Source organism: Martes martes (assembly GCF_963455335.1).
Source record: "Martes martes genome assembly, chromosome: 16".
NCBI classification, from domain to species: domain Eukaryota; kingdom Metazoa; phylum Chordata; class Mammalia; order Carnivora; family Mustelidae; genus Martes; species Martes martes.
The window spans coordinates 101,615-121,913 of record NC_137904.1 but is presented as its reverse complement, the minus strand read 5'-3'; the positions used below and the strand labels follow the sequence as shown (position 1 = coordinate 121,913).

At 55.9% G+C, this 20,299-nt stretch overlaps 1 protein-coding gene across 2 annotated transcripts in view; it reads left to right on the top strand.

The window, feature by feature from the left end:
- ZZEF1 (zinc finger ZZ-type and EF-hand domain containing 1) overlaps positions 1-20,299 on the top strand; it is a gene marked incomplete at its 5' end in the record, with an annotated part of 98,078 nt that overhangs the window by 71,276 nt on the left and 6,503 nt on the right. The window contains 15 exons of one of the 2 annotated variants that reach the window (XR_013968145.1): positions 1,016-1,169; positions 2,486-2,625; positions 2,949-3,226; positions 3,971-4,145; positions 4,662-4,794; positions 8,238-8,431; positions 10,078-10,197; positions 11,501-11,692; positions 12,343-12,443; positions 13,568-13,703; positions 13,805-14,164; positions 15,741-15,884; positions 16,221-16,447; positions 16,621-16,719; positions 17,086-17,251. Coding sequence is in view for 1 of the 2 variants with exons in the window: in XM_080826198.1 (XP_080682324.1) it covers positions 1,016-1,169; positions 2,486-2,625; positions 2,949-3,226; positions 3,971-4,145; positions 4,662-4,794; positions 8,238-8,431; positions 10,078-10,197; positions 11,501-11,692; positions 12,343-12,443; positions 13,568-13,703; positions 13,805-14,164; positions 15,741-15,884; positions 16,279-16,447; positions 16,621-16,719; positions 17,086-17,251 (2,561 nt within the window). The remainder of the gene's footprint in view (positions 1-1,015; positions 1,170-2,485; positions 2,626-2,948; positions 3,227-3,970; positions 4,146-4,661; positions 4,795-8,237; positions 8,432-10,077; positions 10,198-11,500; positions 11,693-12,342; positions 12,444-13,567; positions 13,704-13,804; positions 14,165-15,740; positions 15,885-16,220; positions 16,448-16,620; positions 16,720-17,085; positions 17,252-20,299) is intronic. The other variant, XM_080826198.1, reaches the window with a different exon arrangement.

The following is a 20,299-nucleotide window of genomic DNA, read 5'->3' as shown; positions in this document are numbered from 1 at the left end:
CCGCGTGTCCACTTACATCAGCTCAGACCCCAGAGACCGGGGTGGCTTGTCTTGCTCCGTGGGTTGAAAGGTCAGTCTGTAGAGTTCAGGACTCTTGATCTCGGGCTTGTGGGTTCGACCTCCGTGTTGGCATAGAGCTTACTTTAGAATAAAATCTTCTGGGGCGCTCGGTCGTTAAGCGTCTGCCTTCGGCTCAAGTCAGGATTCCAGGGGCCTGGGGTCAAGCCCTGCATCGGGCTCTCTGCTCAGCGGAGAACCTGCTTCTCTCTCTGCCACTCCCCCCGCTTGTGCTCTCTCTCTCTCTCATTCTCTCTCTTTCTGTCTCAAATGAATAAAAAAATAAAAAATAAAGTCTTTAAAATCTGCTACTTTTCGGGAAGTATTTTGATGCTGAAACTGTCACGTGTTTGGCCAGTGGAAGATGCTTCTGCCTGGCTTCTGCGTCCTGATCTGCCTTTTTCTTTGAGCATTTCCTTAGTTTTTGTTGCAGAAAGAGGTTTCAGGCTCATCGTAGAGACTTTCCCTGGCCCAAGGGCTGTCATCCTGCCAACCTGGGCAGCTCACTGCCCAACTCTCGAGCCCAGGAAAGCTTCCCCACTCCAGCAGGAGTCCCTTTAACAAAGCTCCTTGCCAAAATAAAGCTCCCACAGGTGTGGGCCAGCTCAGTGAGCTAGAAAGAGCTCCACACCTTTGCTCTTTTCTTCTTCCCAAGAGAACTTCCCGTACGTGGTTTCTAAAGGCTCAGTGGAAGATAGTAGAGGATCGTCGCGGGGCTGTGGGTGACGGGACTGCAGGCTCTGCCGCAGGGGCATTTCGAGATGCCTGGAGAATGGATGCGGTGACTAATGTCTTAGTAGAGCATAGATTTGTCATCGGAAATGAGGGACGTTATCTTGTGGAACTTGAAAGTAATTTAGTCTATAAAGACTGGCCAATGATTATATAAATTGTATCACAGCATTAATGAGACAGATTTTGTAGAAGAAACCTAAATTCCTTTACCTTTTGTTTCCAGGGCAAGAGAGATGGTCCAGAGGAAGTCGGGCCTTTAGACAGCAAGCAGGGAAGTAAGGCGGACGAAGAAGGCGTGTCATCGGCGAAGGGTCCTCCGTGCCAGACTCAGGTTTCAGACGCACCTGCGGATGGAGGCGCAGCTCCCGGGCGTCCAGGTGGAGACTCGCATCATGACCTTGATCTCTTCTGTCGTAGATCACACACACACCCATCCCTGAGCGGTCTGTGGCACACAGCCTGAAGTCGGCTCACAGCCACGAGAAATCGCGGTTTCTTAGCTTTGTATCCGACGGTAGTGATCACGCTTCGAAAGTCACCTTTCCTTCACTTTGCCTGCTTTCCCACCTCGTTATTCCCGAATTTTCTGAGTGCCTTCTGTGTGCCAAGCACCGTGCTGGGCTGTGGGAGTGCAACAGGGACCAAGTCAGACAGACGGGTAGCTCCTGCCCTCACGGAACCTGCCGTCTGGGGGGGTGTAGACCAAGCTACGGGTAACTGTAGTCTGGGCTGGAACGCGACTCTGTCCACAGGAGAAGGGTGGGTGGGTGCAGGTGGTGACGGTGTCTAAAGGGAACGGACGGCATCCCCAGAAAGCCTTGTGAAGGTTGGGCTGCGAGGGACCTTAGCTGCGCCAGGATCCGCTGTGGGAAGGGCTTTCTGGGCAGAGGGAACAGTATGAGCAAAGATCCCAGAGTGGGAAACCCCCAGGCAAACACAGGGGAGAGTCCCTTCGCAGGCACGCAGGGACGGCACCCTGGGGGGCACTGGGTCGCTATGCTCTGGGGGCCCGGAGCTCCCTGTCTGGGGCTAGCAGTGGTGTGCTCAGCACTGTGTTTCAGAGCACACCACTCTGGAGGAGCCCAGAGAGGGAGGTGCAAGAGCGTGTCCTCATCAGGGCAGCCTGGGAGGCAGCGTCCGTCCCAGCCGCCTGCTCCGTGAGGGAGGCAGGGCCGAGCACCTGGCCTCCTGCCCCGTGTGTGCAGCCGGCTCTCAGAAGGGACCGATGGCCCTCTGTGCGGCGCGTCGTCTTCTGCCTTCCTGATGGCATCCAGCTGCCCGGGCAGGCCCGGTCCGCTCTGGTCCACGGCAGCCTCGGCGTCCTGGTCCGGATGGACTCGGTTCCTCCCTCGGGTGCTTCCCAGGCCCCTGCCATCCTCCAGCTGCGGCTGCGGGTGCTCCGAGTACGCCCGCATCCAGGAGGGGGGCACATCATGAAAACCAGCGGGTGGCTGTGTGGGCGCTGAAGGTGGCCAGAGCGCTGAAGAGCGGGTCGGGGGGAAGGGCAAGTTGGGGGGCTGGGGCAGGGCTCTGCGGTCACCTCCGGCGGTCACGGTCACCCTCCTGGAGCAGGGCGGGTTCAGCAACGCGCCGGGGCGTTCTCCAGCAGACGGAGACCGGGCCACAGTTGACTTGCTGTTTGCTCACGCAGAGAAGCTGGCAACATCTGGAGGTGTGATGTTTTCCCTCACAGATGCTGAAAATGCAGGCGTGTTGTCTCAGAAGCCCCTCGAGGAGAAAGCGGTTCCTGCAAGCCCCGAGCAGGTGTTTGCTGAGTGCTCCCAGAAGAGGATTCTGGGGTTACTGGCGGCCATGTTACCTCCCTTAAAGTTGGTAAGAGACAAATGGCATTTTCTTTTTTGGAAGAGGGTGGTGGTAATTTGTGGAAAAATGTGTTTTTTGGAAAGCCGTGTACTGAAACCACATGTTCACATCACCTTTGTGTCCCCGAGAGAAGCATAACCAGTCAGAGGTTGGGTCAGAGGGTGATGCTTGGAGTGTCTGTTTCCACCCGATTGTGCGTGGCTGTCGAGGAAGGACACCGTGCAGGCCCTTCGGCCCTGGCCAGGTGTAACCGGGACGTGGACGGACGCGGCGTTGACCGGGGTGCTCCCGTGGACCCCGTGGTGAGCTGGCATCTCTCCCTCTCTCGGCAGGACCCCACGGTGCCTGCGATGCCCCTGGAGCGCGTCCTCCCACTCATGTTCCAGGTTGTCATCTCAAACGCAGGCCACCTGAACGAGACCTACCACCTCACGCTGGGGCTCCTTGGCCAGCTGATCGCCCGCCTCTCACCAGCGGAGGTGGATGCCGCGGTGGTGACGGTCCTCTCCGCCGAGCACGCCCTGTTTGCCTCAGGGGACAGTTCCGTTGTGCCCGATGGCTGGAAGACCACCCACCTGCTCTTCAGCCTGGGGGCGGTGTGTCTGGACAGGTAGCTCCTGCGCTTTGTCCCCCCGTGGTGTTCGTTGCTTTAAGCCCCTGGTCTGGCTGCTGATTGAGTTCAGTGTGCCGTTGTCTGGGCCGCTCTTGGGAGAACAGCCACCTTACAACAGCTGTGGTCCGGCACTATCTGCTGCTGGAACTCTCGATGGTGTGCATTCTGATGGTTTTTTCCCTGGCAGCAGTAAGCGTAGGCTTTGGGGTAGAAGAAGTTAGGGCTATTTTTGGTATAAAGTAACGTGATCAGAATACCAAATTTGAAAAACAAAAGTGGAGAAAAAAGTCACCCTGGCTGCACCATCTTTTTTTTTTTTTTTTTTTTTAAGATTTTATTTATTTGAGGGAGTGAGAGTGTGTAAGCGGGGTAATGGGAGAGGGCCCAGCAGACTCCGCGCTGAGCGTGCAGCCTGATGTGGGGCTTGATCCCACGACCCCAGGGTCCTGACCGACGGAGCCACCCAGGTGCCCCCGGCTGCACCTGGTGCTGTTTGAATGTGTTTCCCTCCAGGCTTTCTTCTGTGTGCAAACATGAGTGTGCACAAGTGTGCACGTGTGTGTGACCCTTTATGCAGATTTTGTTTTCAGCCCTAACTGTATGCTGAGTGTGGAGGCCCCCGAGGCGTCATTCTGATAGTTGTCGGACGAGTGGGTGCGTGGCTCGCAGTGCAGCGAGCGGGGTCTGCTGGGGTGAGCGTGAGCCCCAGCCCTGCCGCCTCACGGAGCTCTTGCCTTCCAGCCGCGTGGGCTTGGACTGGGCGTGCTCCATGGCGGAGATCCTGCGCTCGCTCAGCGGTACGCCCCGGTGGCGGGACGTCATCGCCACCTTCACAGACCACTGCGTCAAGCAGCTGCCTTTCCAGCTGAAGCACACCAACATCTTCACCCTCCTGGTGCTGGTCGGCTTCCCGCAGGTACGGGCTCCGAGGCCGGGCCGCACCTCCCCACCCCCCGCACGCACAGCAGCGGGGGCTCGGCACGTATCTCTGGGAGGGTGTTTTCCGTCACCACATCATTTGCATTTACAGTACTAGTGTATTTCCAAGATCGTGGGATGGTTTGTTCGACTGCATTCTTAGCAGTTTAGCTGTTCGTTTTATCAGCCGGTAGTTTGAGTAACAGGCACCTAAGTTACTGAGTCACACACGACTTGAGAGCGCCCTTGTTCCCCAGTTGGCATTCATCTCGCTCTCATTTCTGATCCTCGTGTCTCAGGGTTGGTTGGGACGGAGAGGACCGTGAGAACATGGCTTCCTCCGGCAAGCGTGGAAACCGCCTGTGTGCCAGGCCCTGGACTCAGGAGTGCCCGTCCTTGCACACTGTTGAAGTCGGCGACACAAGCGGAGGGGGCTGGGCTTGTGTCCGCCGGAGGGTCCGTTCAGGGGTCTTCGTGCTCTTGAGTTGCCTTTCTGGTCTCTGTCACGTTCTAGGTCCTCTGCGTGGGGACCCGCTGTGTGTATACGGATAACGCCAATGAGCCACATAACGTCATCATCCTGAAGCACTTCACGGAGAAGAACAGGGCTGTGATCGTCGACGTCAAAACCCGCAAGAGGAAAACAGGTCCTAAGCCTCATTAATTCTTTCTAAGAACGGGAGGAAGTGGTCAGATCTCTGCGTGGCCCTGCGTGTGTTGTTTTAAAAAAGTTGTCATGGCCCGAGCTGCTTCTCCGTCCTCTCTAAAGCGATGCGGTGGGATTAGGGTACATTGGAAGGCCCCGGCCATGCCGCAGTTTGTCTGTGTGGCTCCCAGGTTCTAGGGGCACCTTTAGGGTCTGAACAGTTAATGTTGTCGTGGCCTGGTGGTTTGTTTTCTAATGGGCCGTCTACGTATATGCTGGAGTCAGCTGCGTGAGCGCCAAATAACTCGGAGTAATTGTGCTGCCGTTCATGTCGCGTTCATCGTGCTTGATCAGTAGAACAGCGAAAGTGCATCTAAGTGCAACCCCGGAAGAGCCTGGAGTAGGTCACCCTGCGTGCCCCGTTCTGCTTCTGAAACCCTGTGCCTTCTCACTCAGCTCCAGCGTTAGGCTCCGTCTGTGCCACGGTTGTGTGTGCCGCGAGGGACCATCGAGGGTCTCCTTTTCCCTCTCGGTCTTTTCTCTTTGCTGCACATCAACATCCCGCTGTTTCAGACCAGACTGGTTCTCCACGGAATTATCCCGGCACCTTTGTTGGAGACTAGTTGACCCGTGTGTGTGTGTGTGTGTGTGTGTGTGTGTGTGTGTCTATTTGTGGGTTCTGTTACATTAGATTAATCTGTATATTTGCTCTTACCCGAATACCACATTCTCTGATCATTATAGATTCATGCTAAGTCTCCAAATCAGGTTCTCCAACTTTGTTACTCTTCCGTCAGCACTGTTTTGGCTAGTCTAGTTCCTCTGCCTTTCTGTATAAATTTTCGAATCAGCTTGTCAGTTCCTATAGTTCCCTCAGAACCACTGAGTCTGTATGTCTGTTTGGGGAGAAATGACATCTTAACACGACCCGTGAGCACTCTATATGTCTCCCTTTATTTAGGGATTAACTTGAGGTCTCTGATTCCTCTTCATCTGGCGTGGGTAGCAGCTGCCTTCTCTCATTCCTGGATTTGGTACCTTGTGTCTTCTCTCATTTGTCTCCTAGACGGTCTCAGAAGAGACTCATCAGTGTATTTTTTTTTTGAAGATTTTAGTTATATATTTAAGATAGAGTGAGAAAGAGAGAAAGCGAGTTGGGGGCAGAGAGAGAGGGAGAAGCAGGCTTCCCGCTGAGCAGGGAGCCCGATGTGGGCCTCGGTCCCAGGGCCCTGGGATCGTGACCTGAGCTGAAGGCAGCCGCTTCACCACCTGAGCCACCCAGGTGCCCCCGTATACTCTCACTTTAACCTGTAAGTGTCTTTACGTTTAAAGTGGATTTCTTGTTGACAGCACGTAGTGGAATTTCCTTTCTTAATCCAGGCTGACGATCTCTGCTTTTTCATTGAGATGTTTAGACTATTTACCTTTAATGCAGTTATCAAGGTGATTTAGTTTAAATCTACTATCTTCCCGATTATTTTCTATTTGCCTCATTTGTTCCTTTTTCTCTACTGCTTTTGGATTGAAGTTTTGTTTTTATGACTCCATTTATTTCTGCAGTTGACTTTTAACTTTATCTCTTAATTTTTTAGTGGTTGCTTTAGGGTTTATAATATTCACCTTTAACTCGTCATTGTCTACCTTCAAACAGTATTCTATCACTTAACATACAGCGAGGGAACATAGATTTCATAGTTCTGTCTCTCCATCCTTATGCTATTACTATCACACATTTTACTTCTACGTGTTATAAATCTCAAAATAATACGTTATTTATTTCTGCTTTAAAAAGTCAGATATTTTGGGCCCCCTGGGGTGTTGCAGTGGGTTAAGCATCTGACTCTTAGTTTTGGCTCAGGTCATGGTCTCAGGGTCATGGGATCGAGTCCTGTGTTGGGTTCTGTGCTCGGCAGGGAGTCTGCTTATACACTCTCTCTCCCTCCTCTGCGCCCCCACCCCCGGCTTGTCTATGTGCGCACACACTCTTTCTCACTCTCTCTCAAAGGAATTCTTAAAAAAAAAAAAGAACTCTTGTTTAAAAAATTAAAAAATAATACAAATAAGAAGATACTTTAATAAAAGTTTTAAAGTGAGAAAGCGGCATCTCTTCCTTTGCTCACATACTTAACCGTTCCTGGTAGTCTTTGTTCCTGAGCGTAAGTGCAGGTCGTCCCTCTACCATCTTGCTTCGGCCTGAAGAACTCCCGGAACATTTCTTGCATCGCAGTTCTGCTAGAGGCTTTGGTCGGTGTGTCCTACCAAACCAAAAAAAATATTTATTTTGACTTTATCTTTGAAAGATGACTTTGCCGCATACAAAATTCTAGGCCAAGAGTCTCTTCTTTGAGTCCTTTAAGGTTTTTGATCCATTTTCTTCTGGTTTACATGGTTACGGCTGCCGTGTTTGCTGTCGTTCTCTTTTGTCTTCAAATGCGTCTTTTTCCCTCTGGCTGCTTTTAAGAACTGCTCCTTAGTCACGTAGTCACTTAGGGTTAGCATTTTGTTTAGGGTTTGCCTCGACATGAGTTTCTTGTTTCTTCTTGTGGTTATTGAGCTCCTTGGTCTGTGGCTTTACAGTTTCCATCAGATTCAGAAACGTTTGAGCGACTGTCTTCAGATAGTCGTTTTGCCCCCAGCAGGGCGCGTGCGCCAGCACCCGGTAGGATGCCAGGCGCGGGGAGCCAGAAGGTCCCCAGGCCTCTGTGAGCTCCTGGAGTCGTTCGTCTCCCTCTCTTGGGTGGTGCGCTCCCGTTCGTGCGGCTCCGGCTCTGCCGGAGACTCGCCACGAAGCTCGTGTGGCTGTCTGGCGAGGCCCCCACAGGCTTTGTGTCCCTGTGCCTCTCCCTTCTTCGTGACATTCTGGCCCCTAAATTCTAGCTGCCTTGACTTCCCCAGACTCACCTTTTTTCTCGTCGGTTCACTGAGACTGTCGGACTCTGCGTCTGATTCTGGTCCCTGTTCTGCCCCTGGAAGTGGTCTCGGGAAAGCCGGGCTGTTGGAGGGGTCCTCCGGCTCTTGTCCCTTCTGTCAGGGTCCTAGTCTGCACTGCCGGTCGCCTCCTGTCTGCAAACCACGGTCTCACGTGCGTTTCAGGGTCCGGTTGCTTGAGACGGGAGCCAGTCCCGACCGTCTCAGCTTGCTTGGGAGCGGAAGTTCTGCCTGCGGCGCCGGTTAAGACGTGCCCGTGGCACTTGGAGACGGCCGGTTTGCGCACAGCCGCGGGGATGTGAATCGTGTCTCTGGTTGCCTGGTGGCTGGGTGGCCCAGCACCACTTCGGCACTCCCCTGCAGACCGGCCGTAGGGGTCACAGCCGAGGCTGAAGCGGGGCCGTCTGTGTCGGGGTCTGCGCTCTTCCTTCAGTAAGGCGCGCACGGGGGAAGAGGCCGCCGGGAGCGTTAACTGTACCCCGTGCCTTTGTCTCCCCGCCTGCCCGCGCGCCGCAGTGAAGGACTACCAGCTGGTGCAGAAGGGGCAGGAGTGCAGCGGCTCGCAGGCCCAGCTGAGCCAGTACGCCCAGCACCTGGCCTTCATCGCCAGTCACCTCCTGCAGACCAGCGTGGACAGCCACTGTCCTGAGGCCGTGGAAGCGACCTGGGTCCTGTCCCTGGCCCTCAAAGGGCTCTACAAAACGCTGAAGGTAACGGTGACCTTCTTCCCCTTGCTGGTGAGCCACTGTGATGGGACGTCTGCGGGGCTCGTACTGCAGGCAGGTGCCGTCTGGTCGCGACGGACGGCTAACCAGAGGCTCTGGATTGTTTTCGGGAGTGGTTGAGGTCTTGCACGAGGATAACTAAGGAAGAAACAGCATTTTCCCAGTAGTTGGCTCTTTGTTTCTTTTTTTGTTGTTTGTTTGTTTGTTTGTTTGTTTGTTTTATTTGACAGACAGAGATCACAAGTAGGCAGAGAGGCAGGCAGAGAGAGAGGAGGAAGCAGGGTCTCCGCAGAGCGGAGAGCCCGACGCGGGGCTCGATCCCAGGACCCTGGGATCATGACCTGAGCCGAAGGGAGAGGCTTAACCCACTGAGCCACCCAGGCGCCCCGGCTCTTTGTATTTTTTTAGTACTGTTTCATGGAACCGCATGTTTGCCTGATGGGCGTGTGACCGTGGAAGGCGGGAGGAAACCGGGTGGGGTAGTTCCGCACTTCCCTCTGAGCCGGGGCGAGAGGGAGGGGAGGACAGAGGGGCCCGGCTTGCTAGGGGACTTGGAGCGACAGGCTTGACGGTTGGGGCGGGGGGAGCTGGGTGACGATAGCTGGCGCGCAGACCAGAAGCCGTGACTTGTGGGGAAGATAGTTCTTCTGCTGGCTGAGGGGCCTGCCGGGAGGGAAGCGATCACTTTTTATGGCGATGTTCCCCACAGAAGGAGCCATGAAAGAAGGGTTTCCTTGTAAAAGTTGGTGACTCCCCGGACTTGGGCAGAACTGCCCAGGAGGCCACAGGAGGACTGAGGCAACACAAGGGGCCCGCACGGCTGGCAGCTCTGGGCCTGCCCTGAGTGCTCTTGGTGAGGGGACCGAGGCCACGCAGCTGCTGTTTGTGGCCTCCGAGGCACTTACCACCATCTGTTCTTGTTTTAGTTGTTCAGTTATAGTAGCAAAGAGAAAACCAACTCCCTGAGGGCACAGACCATCTCTGTCTTGGAGTCCCTGTTTTCATGACTGTTGGTTGAGCACCAGGAGCCACGTGGAACTCCGTGGCACTGACCTCAAGAGGTGGGGCCTGCGGTCTGGCCTCCTAGAGAGCCACACGGGCCCGCAAGGAGGAGGACTGCCGAGTCCGAGAAAGCCTGTCTGAAGAGGTGGAGTAGGAGGGGGTAGATGAGGAGTCTGGGCGGGGAGAGCCTCGGGGCGAGCCTCGGGAGCCAGGCCCAGGAGCCGGCGAGGCCGTCAGCGACCGCAAGAGCACCTCTGGGCCTTCGGGATCCTGCGCAAGAGGGCTGCGAGGCCCGAGAAGCGGGCAGGCCGTCTGCGGCGCCCCGTCCGCCGGGAGTCGGGACGTAGGATGTGGTCTGATGAGCGCTGGGGAGGGTCGTTCACGTAGGACAAAGCCCACAGTGTCCTGGGCTCCAGAAAGACTTGCCAGGGCTGAGTTGGGGAGTGGACGGGCTCAGGTGGGGGCTGAGGTTCGGGGTGTCATCCTTCCTGCGACTCTGGAATTCTCCCCACGCGGTGACCTCGGGCCACAGGCCGAGACTGGGCTCCGAAAGGGCCTCGCTTCTCCCCGCGGGGCCTGGGCCTTCTGCCTGGGAGGCGGCGGCGGGTCATTGCCCTTCTGTTCGGCAGGCTCACGGTTTCGAAGAGACTCACGCGACCTTCCTTCAGACGGATTTGCTGAAGCTGCTGGTGAAAAAGTGCAGCAAAGGGACCGGTTTCAGTAAAACGTGGCTCCTGCGGGACCTGGAGGTACGGGTGCGCTGCCCGCGGCAGGCCTCCCGCTCGGGAGCGACCCCCGGATTGGCTGCGACGGGCTCTGCCCTGAGCTCGCCCGTTCTGGGCAGGCGTTGGAACTGTGTCTTGGGTTTGCGTCCCCTGCTGGAAACAGGGATAGGACAGCTGTCCTCCCTGTCAGGGAGAGGATGCATTCGCTGTTTGTTCAGAGAACGCTGGAGGACAAATAGTTTACGGAAACACACGGCTGACCGTTACCTCACGGTGATAAAATGTGTCCTGGAGTTATTATTTCCCTTTGACATTCCTTTGAGCTAAAACTTGTTTCCGAGTTTGTCCTCGGTTATGTTTATTTTATGTAGGATTTTAGTCCATCATTTTCATCTGACCGCATTCCTTCTGGGCCGCAGATTTTTCTCGGTGGGATCGCTGAGGTCCCGTGTCGAGTGCGTGTACCGCGTGCCGGCCTTGGGTCCGGGAGAGGCTGCCGCGCGCAGGGAGGGCAGCCGGCCGCGCTCTGTCACACGGAGGCCGGTGTGCGAAGAGCCTGTCCTCTGGCGTCCCGCGAGGGCTTGGCCAGGTGTCAGGAAATGGTGTAGAAATATAGTATGGGAAAGCCCGGAGAGCATCTGGGCTCTCGTTCTGAGGAAAACCTTTTACATTTTGAAGTAAAACTTAATTTTTTTTAATCATTCAAATAATAGAACTACATTGCAGAAAATGTGAAATATAGAAAAGGAAGAAAACTTCAAATTCCTCCCCATGAACACAACCACCATTAGTATTTTCTGTACAGCCTTATTCTAGTTGTTTCTGTCGGCGTCGCTGGCACACGTGTAAACGCAGGTGGCGCCGTGCATGTGGCACTCAGACGCCGTGGGCCTGTGCGGCGGCTGCTCCCCTGAGTCGCTGGGTGGTTTCATGACCCCAGTGTAGCGGCTGCCGGGGACACACGAAGGTCGATGTCAGCTTCATCGAGCGTAACGGGCTCGACGTTACTCCTGAAAGGGGAGTTGCTGGCTGGGGCGCAGTCAGCAGACGTTGTTCTAGCTCCTTTCCCTTCACCAAATCGTGTTCTCCCGGTGATCCCAGCCTAGGCCGTCCGCGCCAAGGCGCGTGTGTTAGCATGTCTTTGATTACAGGCAAATGGAGTACGTTCTCATGTTTTTTGCTACTAATTTTACTTTCTTTTTGAAATGCTTGCATCTGTTAAAAAAAGTTAGGTCGAATACCTTGTACCGTTTGAGGGTTAAAGATCAGTGTGACGTTCTCATCCACGGAACCCGCAGCCCTGCCCTGCCTGGTTTTCTGTCTGTAGATTCTGTCCATCATGCTGTATTCCTCGAAGAAGGAGAGCCACACCTCGGCCGAGCACACAGCCCTGGAGCGAGACGAGCGAGGGGACCCCGAGGACGAGGTGGAGGGCGTGGTCAGCAGCCCCACCGAGCCGGAGCAGAAGAAGCTGGACCCTCTAGAGAGCCTGGACGAGCCCACCCGAATATGTTTCTTGGTGAGTTCTGGGGCCGTGCTGAAACCACGGGGCGGGTTCTCTTGGGCTCGCTCCGAGTTTTTGCCTCCATGTGAAAATGCCTCCGTCTGACGTGCTGAGAGGTCATTTCCGGAAGACTCAGTCTGAACTGTGCAGAATCGATCCAGAATGGAGACATCCTCACGGCCGTCGTTTTTAAGCTCTTTGGCCCTACAGCATTGGGTTGTCTGTCCCGTGACACGAGCACAAGCAGTGTTGCTCATCACTCGAGCCCTCGCTGCCGGGTGTCCCCCATGACTTCTGAGATGCGTTCTCTGATGTCCCCTGGGGATACTCGCTTCCTGGAACACGGACTGCAGGAAGGAGAGGCAGAGAGTGGGGCGGGGGTCAGAGGAGCAGGCGCGTGTCTGGCCCGTGGTGCCGGTGGCGGGAGTTGGGTGCGTGGCGGTGGCTCCGGCGGCGGGTGGGGGTGTGGACTGTTAGCATGGCGTGGGGCTGTCGGCACTGCCGTGCTGTGTGTTTTCCTGTGAATTCATGATCACAGAGCAGATTCCGCAGTCCGTCTCTTAGGGTTTATGATTCAGGTATTACACCCTGTGGTAACTTGAGAAAATAACCCTTTTATCCCTTTTGAGCCCTGTCTCTCCTGTGCTTCCTCCCGTGGCCTCCAGATGGCGCACGACGCGCTCCGTGCCCCACTGCACGTCCTCCGGGCCATCTATGAGCTGCAGATGAAAAGGACCGACTCCTTCTTCTTGGAGGTTCAGAAGAGGTGAGGGGCGCAGAGCTGCTGCGGACGTGCGGCCAGCGGGGGAGCGCGGGGGGAGAGCATGGGGGCTGGGCAGGGCCGTGATGGCCTCCTGCCAGTGAGCGCTGGGCAAAGACTGGGCCCAGGCCGGCCCCTGGACCTGTTTCTCAGTTCTTTGTGCAGCGCGGTGAACACCGGCCCCGCCCGGCTACCTGCGTCCTCTCTGAGCCGTGCTGCATGTCCCTCTGGGAGTGGACATCGAGCGGACGGCAAGGCTTCTCTTGTACGTCGTCCTGGGGCCCTGCGGCCAGAGTGCTGTTTGCACGATATCTTCATGGATTTCCCCAGGGGTTATCACCAAGTTAACAACACTCCCTCCTCTGGGCCGGGAAGCTCTGGGCCCAGCTCCTGAATGTTGTGGGCCGTCACCAGCCACAGCTCATCTCCCCCTCTGTCTTGTGCTTGTTTTGACTTCTTCTTCTAACTTGCATGCAGTTCCAATTCAACTTTTCTTTGAAAAACTGTTTTTCTGTACTTCCCATATGTTGCCTCAAATCCTTTGTGAAATGAAGGAGGGCACAGTCTAAGCGGCTGTGACTAAGACACCCGGAAACATCGGGTCAAGGAAGATAGAATCGTTTCTTCTTTTGGGACAGTCCAGGGTGGGTAGGCAGCTCTGCTCTGTGAAGCACCCTGTCTCCCCAAGGGTATTGTCTTCCTGCGTGTTGTCACCCATACCCCCGGCCCTGTGTTCCAGCCCGGGGAGCAGAGGAAAGTAGAGGAAGGAGGACACCTCAACCCGGCTGCTTGAGGGAAGGTTCACTGGCCTCCGGTGGCCGAGGACCTAGTTGCATCACACTGTCTAGCTGAAGAGGGGCTGGGGGCCCCGTCGCCAGCTGGGCGGCTGGGTATCCCACTGAGGCTTCCGGGAGCTCTTTTTCTGAGATCCCGAGGGACAGTGAGCGTCCTCTGCCTCCAGGGAGTCAGTGAGTGCTGCGTGTCTGGGTTGCAGACTACGGGGCGATCATGTCATCGCAGAGCAGTAACAGGAAAGCAGCACGGATCGGCCTTTCCGCCAGGCTTCGCTGCGGGCCGAACTCTTCGCTTTCTGTGATGTGTGTGCCCAGCCTTGTGCTCCTTCTCCCCAGGTTCGACGGGGACGAGCTCACCACGGATGAAAGGATTCGGACCCTGGCTCAGAGGTGGCAGCCCAGTGGGGGTCTGAGGCTGGAGGAGCAGAGTGCCAAAGCCGTGGATACAGACATGATTATCTTACCATGCTTGGTGGGTGGCCTTCACCTCGAACGCGAAACGCCCGCCCCTGGACCCCGCCCCCACCCCGTGCTGAGGGGCAGGCCGTGGTAACGGTGGTCTTGGGTTTGCAGGCCCGGCCCGCGCGCTGTGAGCAGGCCACGGCCGAGTCGAACCCCGTGAGTCAGAAGCTCATCGCCAGCACGGAGAGCGAGCTGCGGCAGAGCTACGCCAAGCAGCGGCGCAGCAAGAGTGCCGCCCTCCTGCACAAGGAGCTGAACGGCAGGAGCAAGCGGGCCGCCCGCGACTACCTGTTCCGGGTCAATGAGGCCACGGCCGTGCTGTATGCCCGCCACGTGCTGGCCGCCTTGCTCGCCGAGTGGCCGGGCCACATGCCAGTGAGTGAGGACACCCTGGAGCTCAGCGGCCCGGCCCACATGACCTACATCCTGGACATGTTCATGCAGCTGGAAGAAAAGCACCAGTGGGAAAAGGTGATTGTGAGCAGGCCGGGCTGGGCACCCGCCACGTCGTTCCTCCTCGGCCCCCGCCCCCACGTTTGAACCTGCTTCCTCCGGTGTGGTCTCCCTGGAGGGGGCCGCCTGTGGCGGCCTGCGGCTCCCCAACACCTGTGAGGGCAGCAGAGACCAGGAGGGGGTGCGGCGGACCTGGTGCATGGAGGGTGCTTGACACTGTGGTCCCCGGAGCCTGACTGTGCACTTGGCCTGGCCTGTCTCTTCTCGTCTAGTGCCAGGTCCAGGGGACACGGGGAATTACGGCTGACTGGCCTGTCCCTGTGGTACAAGGAGCGTCCAGGGAGTTTGGGGCGTACTTCTGGAGTGTCTGCCCCGGGGTGTTGCACCTGTCACAGCGTAACCCGGGGAGTTCTGTCTTGAGGAAGTGCAGTCAGAGGCCCCAACCTCCAGAAGGCGGCTGTGGGCTCTGCAGCCTAACCCCACGTTCCAGTTCTGCTTTTCCAGGCCTCTGATTCTAGTCTTTTTTTCTTTTTAAGATTTTATTTATTTATTTGACAGACAGAGGTCACAAGTAGGCAGAGAGGCAGGCGGAGAGAGAGGGGGAAGCAGGCTCCCTGCCGAACAGAGAGCCCGATGCGGGACTCGATCCCAGGACCCTGGGATCACGACCCGAGTTGAAGGCAGAGGCTTTAACCCACTGAGCCACCCAGGCGCCCCTGGTTCTATTCTTAAGTCAAATCCCCAACGTCATCTTTGAGAATAGGGCCGGGGTGGCGATTCCCAGGGTGAATGCACCTAGAGGAGCCACACAGCAGAACGCAGCCAGGTCTGGGCGGGGTGGGGGAGGCGAGGGGAAGCCATGGGCACCGCCTCCGGCTGAGCTGCCACGTTTCATCACCCCTTTCCAGCTTCCAAGGGCAAAGATCTTGAGTCACATTTACTGCCGCCTTTTTCATCCCTGTCTCCTTGGCACCCCCATACACGGTGTACCCTCCTGCACGCTCATGCACATGTACGCACACGTGGTGCGCACACACACACACACACACACAAGCACGCGGTGTCCCCTCACACACACACGCATGCCCTGCAGGGGGACCGCTCAGGAAGCGAGTTTACTTCTCGTCCCTCGTCTGCCCGTAAGAACACCCCCGGTCTCCGAGTCCCCTGGGTCTGCTCCCAGCCGCACAGCCTCGGAGGAGCTGGCCGCTTTGCTGCAGCCGTTTCCCGTTTGGAAGTGCCTCCCCCATCCTTGCGCCACGGAGCCCTCAGTTCCATGCCTCCTTGGCCCACGTCCCCTTGTCCGGTCCTTGTTTCTCTGTGCGTCCCTCCCCTGCTTGGCTCGGGACTCTGAGGGCCCGGGACCACCTCTGATGGGTTCTGGTGGCTTCTCGGCACACCCAGAAGTGGGGTTCCCAGGGCAGACTGAGGCGGAGGCGTCCCGGTCCCCGTGGTGAGAGGTGGCTGGAGGAGTGGGCTTCAGGCGTGGGGCCGGGACTAGGGGGAAGCCAGCGCCTTTGTGGGCCTCGGGTTGGAACGGACGTGTCCTTCCTCCCGCCCCTGGGCTCTGACGCTCCGCCTCACGTCCTGCCAGATTCTCCGGAAGGTGCTCCAGGGCTGCCGAGGGAGCATGCTGGGGACCATGGCCCTGGCTGCCTGCCAGTTCATGGAGGAACCCGGCATGGAGGTGCAAGTCAGGGAGTCGAAACACCCCTATAACAATAACACCAACTTTGAGGTACGTCCGGGGCGCCCGCCAGCCGGACCTGCGAGGGCTGCTGAGAACTTCCTCTGAGTCCACAGTGGCTGCCTCCCCTGTGCAGCCCTCGCTCTAAGCGGCCGTCCGCCTCCCCAGAACCTGGGAGTCCCCGCCCCCCCGTCTTCCGACCTGGGGGGAGGAGTTCACCCGCGGCGAGGTCCTCGCAGGGAGTCCCCGGCATCTTGGACAGTGGGTCCGCGGGGGGCCTGGGCTCGGTCCTGGCTGCACTGGCTCCCGATGACGTGGCCACGCCGTGGAGGCCCCCGCCCTTCGTCTCATTACCCAGGCGTGTGCTCCCCATCCCCCTTGTCTTAGAGGTACTGGACGGGGCAGCAGAGGAGCCCTCAGGAATGACAGAAGTGTCCCTCCCCAGGACAAAGTACACATCCCTGGTGCCATCTACCTGTCGGTCAAATTCGACCCGCAGTGCAGCACAGAGGAGGGCTGCGATGAGCTGGCCATGGCCAGCAGTAGCGACTTCCAGCAGGACCGACACACCTTCAGCGGGTCGCAGCAGAAGTGGAAGGATTTTGAGCTCCCAGGTAGTGACCGTGTCCTCGCTCCTCTAGACTCTCCACGCGGAGCCCTGAAACTCAGTCCCAGGAAGAGGGACGGTGTGGGAGGGCATCACCCCGGGTTCAGCCTTCTTCCTCAGGAGCGTGGGACTTCCTGTGGCTGCCGCGTCCTGAGCTGTTTCTGATTCTTGTGTGGCCAGGAGACACCCTGTACTACCGCTTCACCTCGGACATGAGCAACACGGAGTGGGGCTACAAATTCACTGTGACGGCGGGACACCTGGGGCGATTCCAGACAGGTGTGTGCGCTCGTCTCGCCGTCCTCAGGCTCTTCCGGGCGGGACCCTCCGGGATGTCACTGATGTTTGTTAAAATCAAGGCGGGCCCTTTTCTCTGTGACTTACACACACGTCACTGAGTGTGCTGGGGCAGCTAGTGGTCAGCGTGAGTGGACAGATGGAAGAGTCACCTGTGGGGCCTGCAGAAGACACTTCTTAGATTTCACAGGGCATGTTGCAAAAAGGAGAAACTGAAATGTCCCGTGTTGCTCTTATAAAGGGCAGCATTTAGGCAACATTTGAATGGTTGTAGTTGTTTTGGTCTGTTTATGAAAACCCAAGCAGCTCATGTTTCTAAAATGTCTGTGTTTTGTGGGTGTGGGCCAGGGTTCGAGATTTTGAAGCAGATGCTGTCGGAAGAAAGAGTTGTGCCGCACCTGCCCCTGGCCAAAATTTGGGAGTGGCTGGTGGGTGTGGCTTGTCGCCAGACTGGGCATCAGCGGTTGAAAGCCATCCACCTGCTCCTAAGGATTGTCCGATGCTGCACCCACAGGTGAGCTGCCCTCCGTGGGTCCTGTGCGGGGGGTCCGCGCTGTGAGGACCTCCTCCCACGCTGGGGCTCGTCGCTTCTCTGTCCGTGCTGTCTGATGGAAAGAAGCTTCTGATTTTATTTACTTACTTATTTATTTATTTTTTAAAGATTTTATTTATTTATTTGACAGAGAGAGATCACAAGTAGGCAGAGAGGCAGGCAGAGAGAGAGGAGGAAGCAGGCTCCCCGCTGAGCAGAGAGCCCGACGCGGGGCTGGATCCCAGGACCCTGAGATCATGACCTGAGCCTAAGGCAGAGCCTTTAACCCACTGAGCCACCAGGCGCCCCAAGAAGCTTCTGATTTTAATAGCTTCTGGTTCTTCACCAATCTTTTTTTTTTTTTTTTTTTTTTTTAACAACAGTGCTTTTCTTGTCCTGTTTAGGAAGTGTTCGCTGTGCTCTGTGTGTTCTCCAAGCTCGTTGCCTCCGTCACATCTGGCTTACATTCCACATGGAATGCCTTCTGTGCATGATGTCCGGTGTCGGGTCGGGATTCGTCATTGGGACTTGAGTCCCTGCCCAACCCCAAAGACCACCTTTCCCTCACATCACTCTAGCAGGTCACCTTTGTCCCCAAGAAGGTGTCCACATACCCGTGCACCTGTATCTGGTTTCCTCCGTAGCCCCAGTCTGGTTCCTCCTGCCGGGGCCGCTTTAGTGCTGTATCACTGACAAAATTGTAATGTATCTGAAGCGTAGAAGGGGCTGGTTTCACGGATGTCCACGCTGTGAAAGGCCCCCCATCGGGTTAGTCAACACACCGAACACCTCACGTGGTTGCCTCTGTCGTGTGGGATGGCCCCGGGGTCTCCCCTCTTGCTGAAACTGGCTTTTCAGCAAATTTCTGTTAAATGATGCAGCGCTGGACGCCACTGTCAGCTGTCATCACCATGTTGTGTGTTAGACCCTCAGACCTCATTCATCTCACAGCTGGAGCGTTTGCTCTCTGACCGGCCTCTCCCCGCCTCCCTCACCCCCTGCCCCTGGTGACTACCATTCTGCTCTCTGTGTTGACGGGTTTGATTGGTTGGTTTTGGTTTCCACGTGGAGGTAAGATCACCCGGCGTTTGTCTTTCTTGGGCTTATTCTACCAAGCCTAACGCCGTCCACGCCCATCCGTGTTGTTGCGAACGGCGGGGTCTCCTTCATCTCATGGCTGAAGAACAGTCTGTTGTGCGAGTAGGTGCACCCTGTTGGCTGTATCCACTCTTCCCTCGGGAGACACTGTGTGTTTTCATACCTTGGCTGTTGAGAACGTTTGTGTGCAGGTATCTTTGAGGTAATGATTCGTGGGCTTTGGCTGTAAACCCAGTAGTGGGCTTGCTGGATCGTTCAATAGTTGTGGTTTTAATGACTCGAGGAGCCACCATCTTGGTCTCCACAGTGGCTGCAGCCGCGTGCATCCCCACCAGCGACGCAGGGTTCTCCTTTCTCCGTGTCCTCGCTAACAGCTGTCGTCTCCTGTCTTTTAGATGATAGCCATCCTCACACATGCGAAGCAATATCTCGTTCTGGCTTCAATTTGCATTTTCCTGATGATGAGTGATGTGAGCCTCTGTCTTCTCATGTGTCTCTTGGCCATCTGCGTATATTCTTTGCAAAAATGTCTGTTCAGGTCCTTTGACCGTATTTTAATTGGGTTCTTTGGGTTCATTTGAAATCGGGTTGTATGAGTTCCTTATGTGTTTGGGTATTAACCACTTATCGGATGTGGTTTACGAGTACTTTGTCCCATTCCGTAGATCGCCTTTTCGTTTGTTGATGGTTTCCTTTGCTTCGCAGAAGCTTTTTAGTTTGATGTAGTCCCACTTATTCTTGCTTTTGTGTCAAATTTAAAAAAACTCGTTGCCAAGATCAATGCCAAGGAGCTTAGCCCTTATGTTTTCTTGTAGGAGTTTAGCAGTTGGAGTTCTCTCATTCAAGTCTTTAATCAATTTTGAATTGATTTTGTGTGTGGTGTAAGGGGGGGATCCAGCCTCGTGCTTTTGCTTGTGGCTGTCCACCTTGTCCCACACATTTGGTGAGGAGAGTGTCCTTTCCTCATTGCATATTCTTGGCACCTTTGTCAAAATTAATGGGCCATATACGCCTGCGTGTATGTCTGGGCTCACTGTCCTGTTCATCAGTCTTTCTGCCTGTTTTTATTCTGGTGCCGTACGGTTTGGATTACCCTAGCTCTGTATTAGGGTTGGAAATCAGAGTGTGAGGCCTCCGGGTTTGCTCTGAAGATTGGCTTGGGTTCTCAGGGCCTCCTGTAGTTCCACATGGACTTTACGGCTGTTTTCCTATTTCTGTGAAATGCCGTGGGGATTTGTATGGGGCTCCATGGACGCTCTATCTTGCTGTGGGCAGCAGCCGTTGCACCGGTGGTCTTCCGGCCGTGACCACGGATCATGCTTTACACTTCCCTGTGTTTTCTCTAGTTTCTCTGATCAGCATTCCACAGTTTGCCGTGGACGGACCGTTTTTACCTCTTTGTTAATATTTATTTCTAAATGTTTTATTCTTTTTTATCCCATTGTAAATGGATTTGTTTCCTAATACTCCTTCTGATAGTTCGTTGCTAGTGTGTAGAAATGCAGCTGGTCATTCTGCCTTGGCTTGTGCCCTGTGACTTCACTGCATCTTCTAGTGCTAATGTTGCTTCCGTGGAGCTTTGGGGTTTCTGGCTAGGCCGTCGTCTGCACACGGTCTGTCGTATGTCTGTTCCAATGCGGATGCCCTCTCGTGTCTGTTTCCTTCCTGTTCGCTCCGGCCAGAACTTCCGGTACCTCGGAGTGTCCCTGAACCACGTGCTTCTGTCCACACACACAGGCACACGCCTCTTCTCGCCGGATGGGGTTTTGGCTCTTTGTGGCACTGAGCCCCCGACCCACAGTCGTGAAGTCCTGGTGCCCGTCCCCCGCAGCCCTCGTGGCCCTGCTCTGAAGCATGTCTCACAGGGTTCGGTGTAGGCAGCCTGCACAGCGCTCCCTTCGGTTTATCCCTAGGTGGTTGATGGCTTTGATG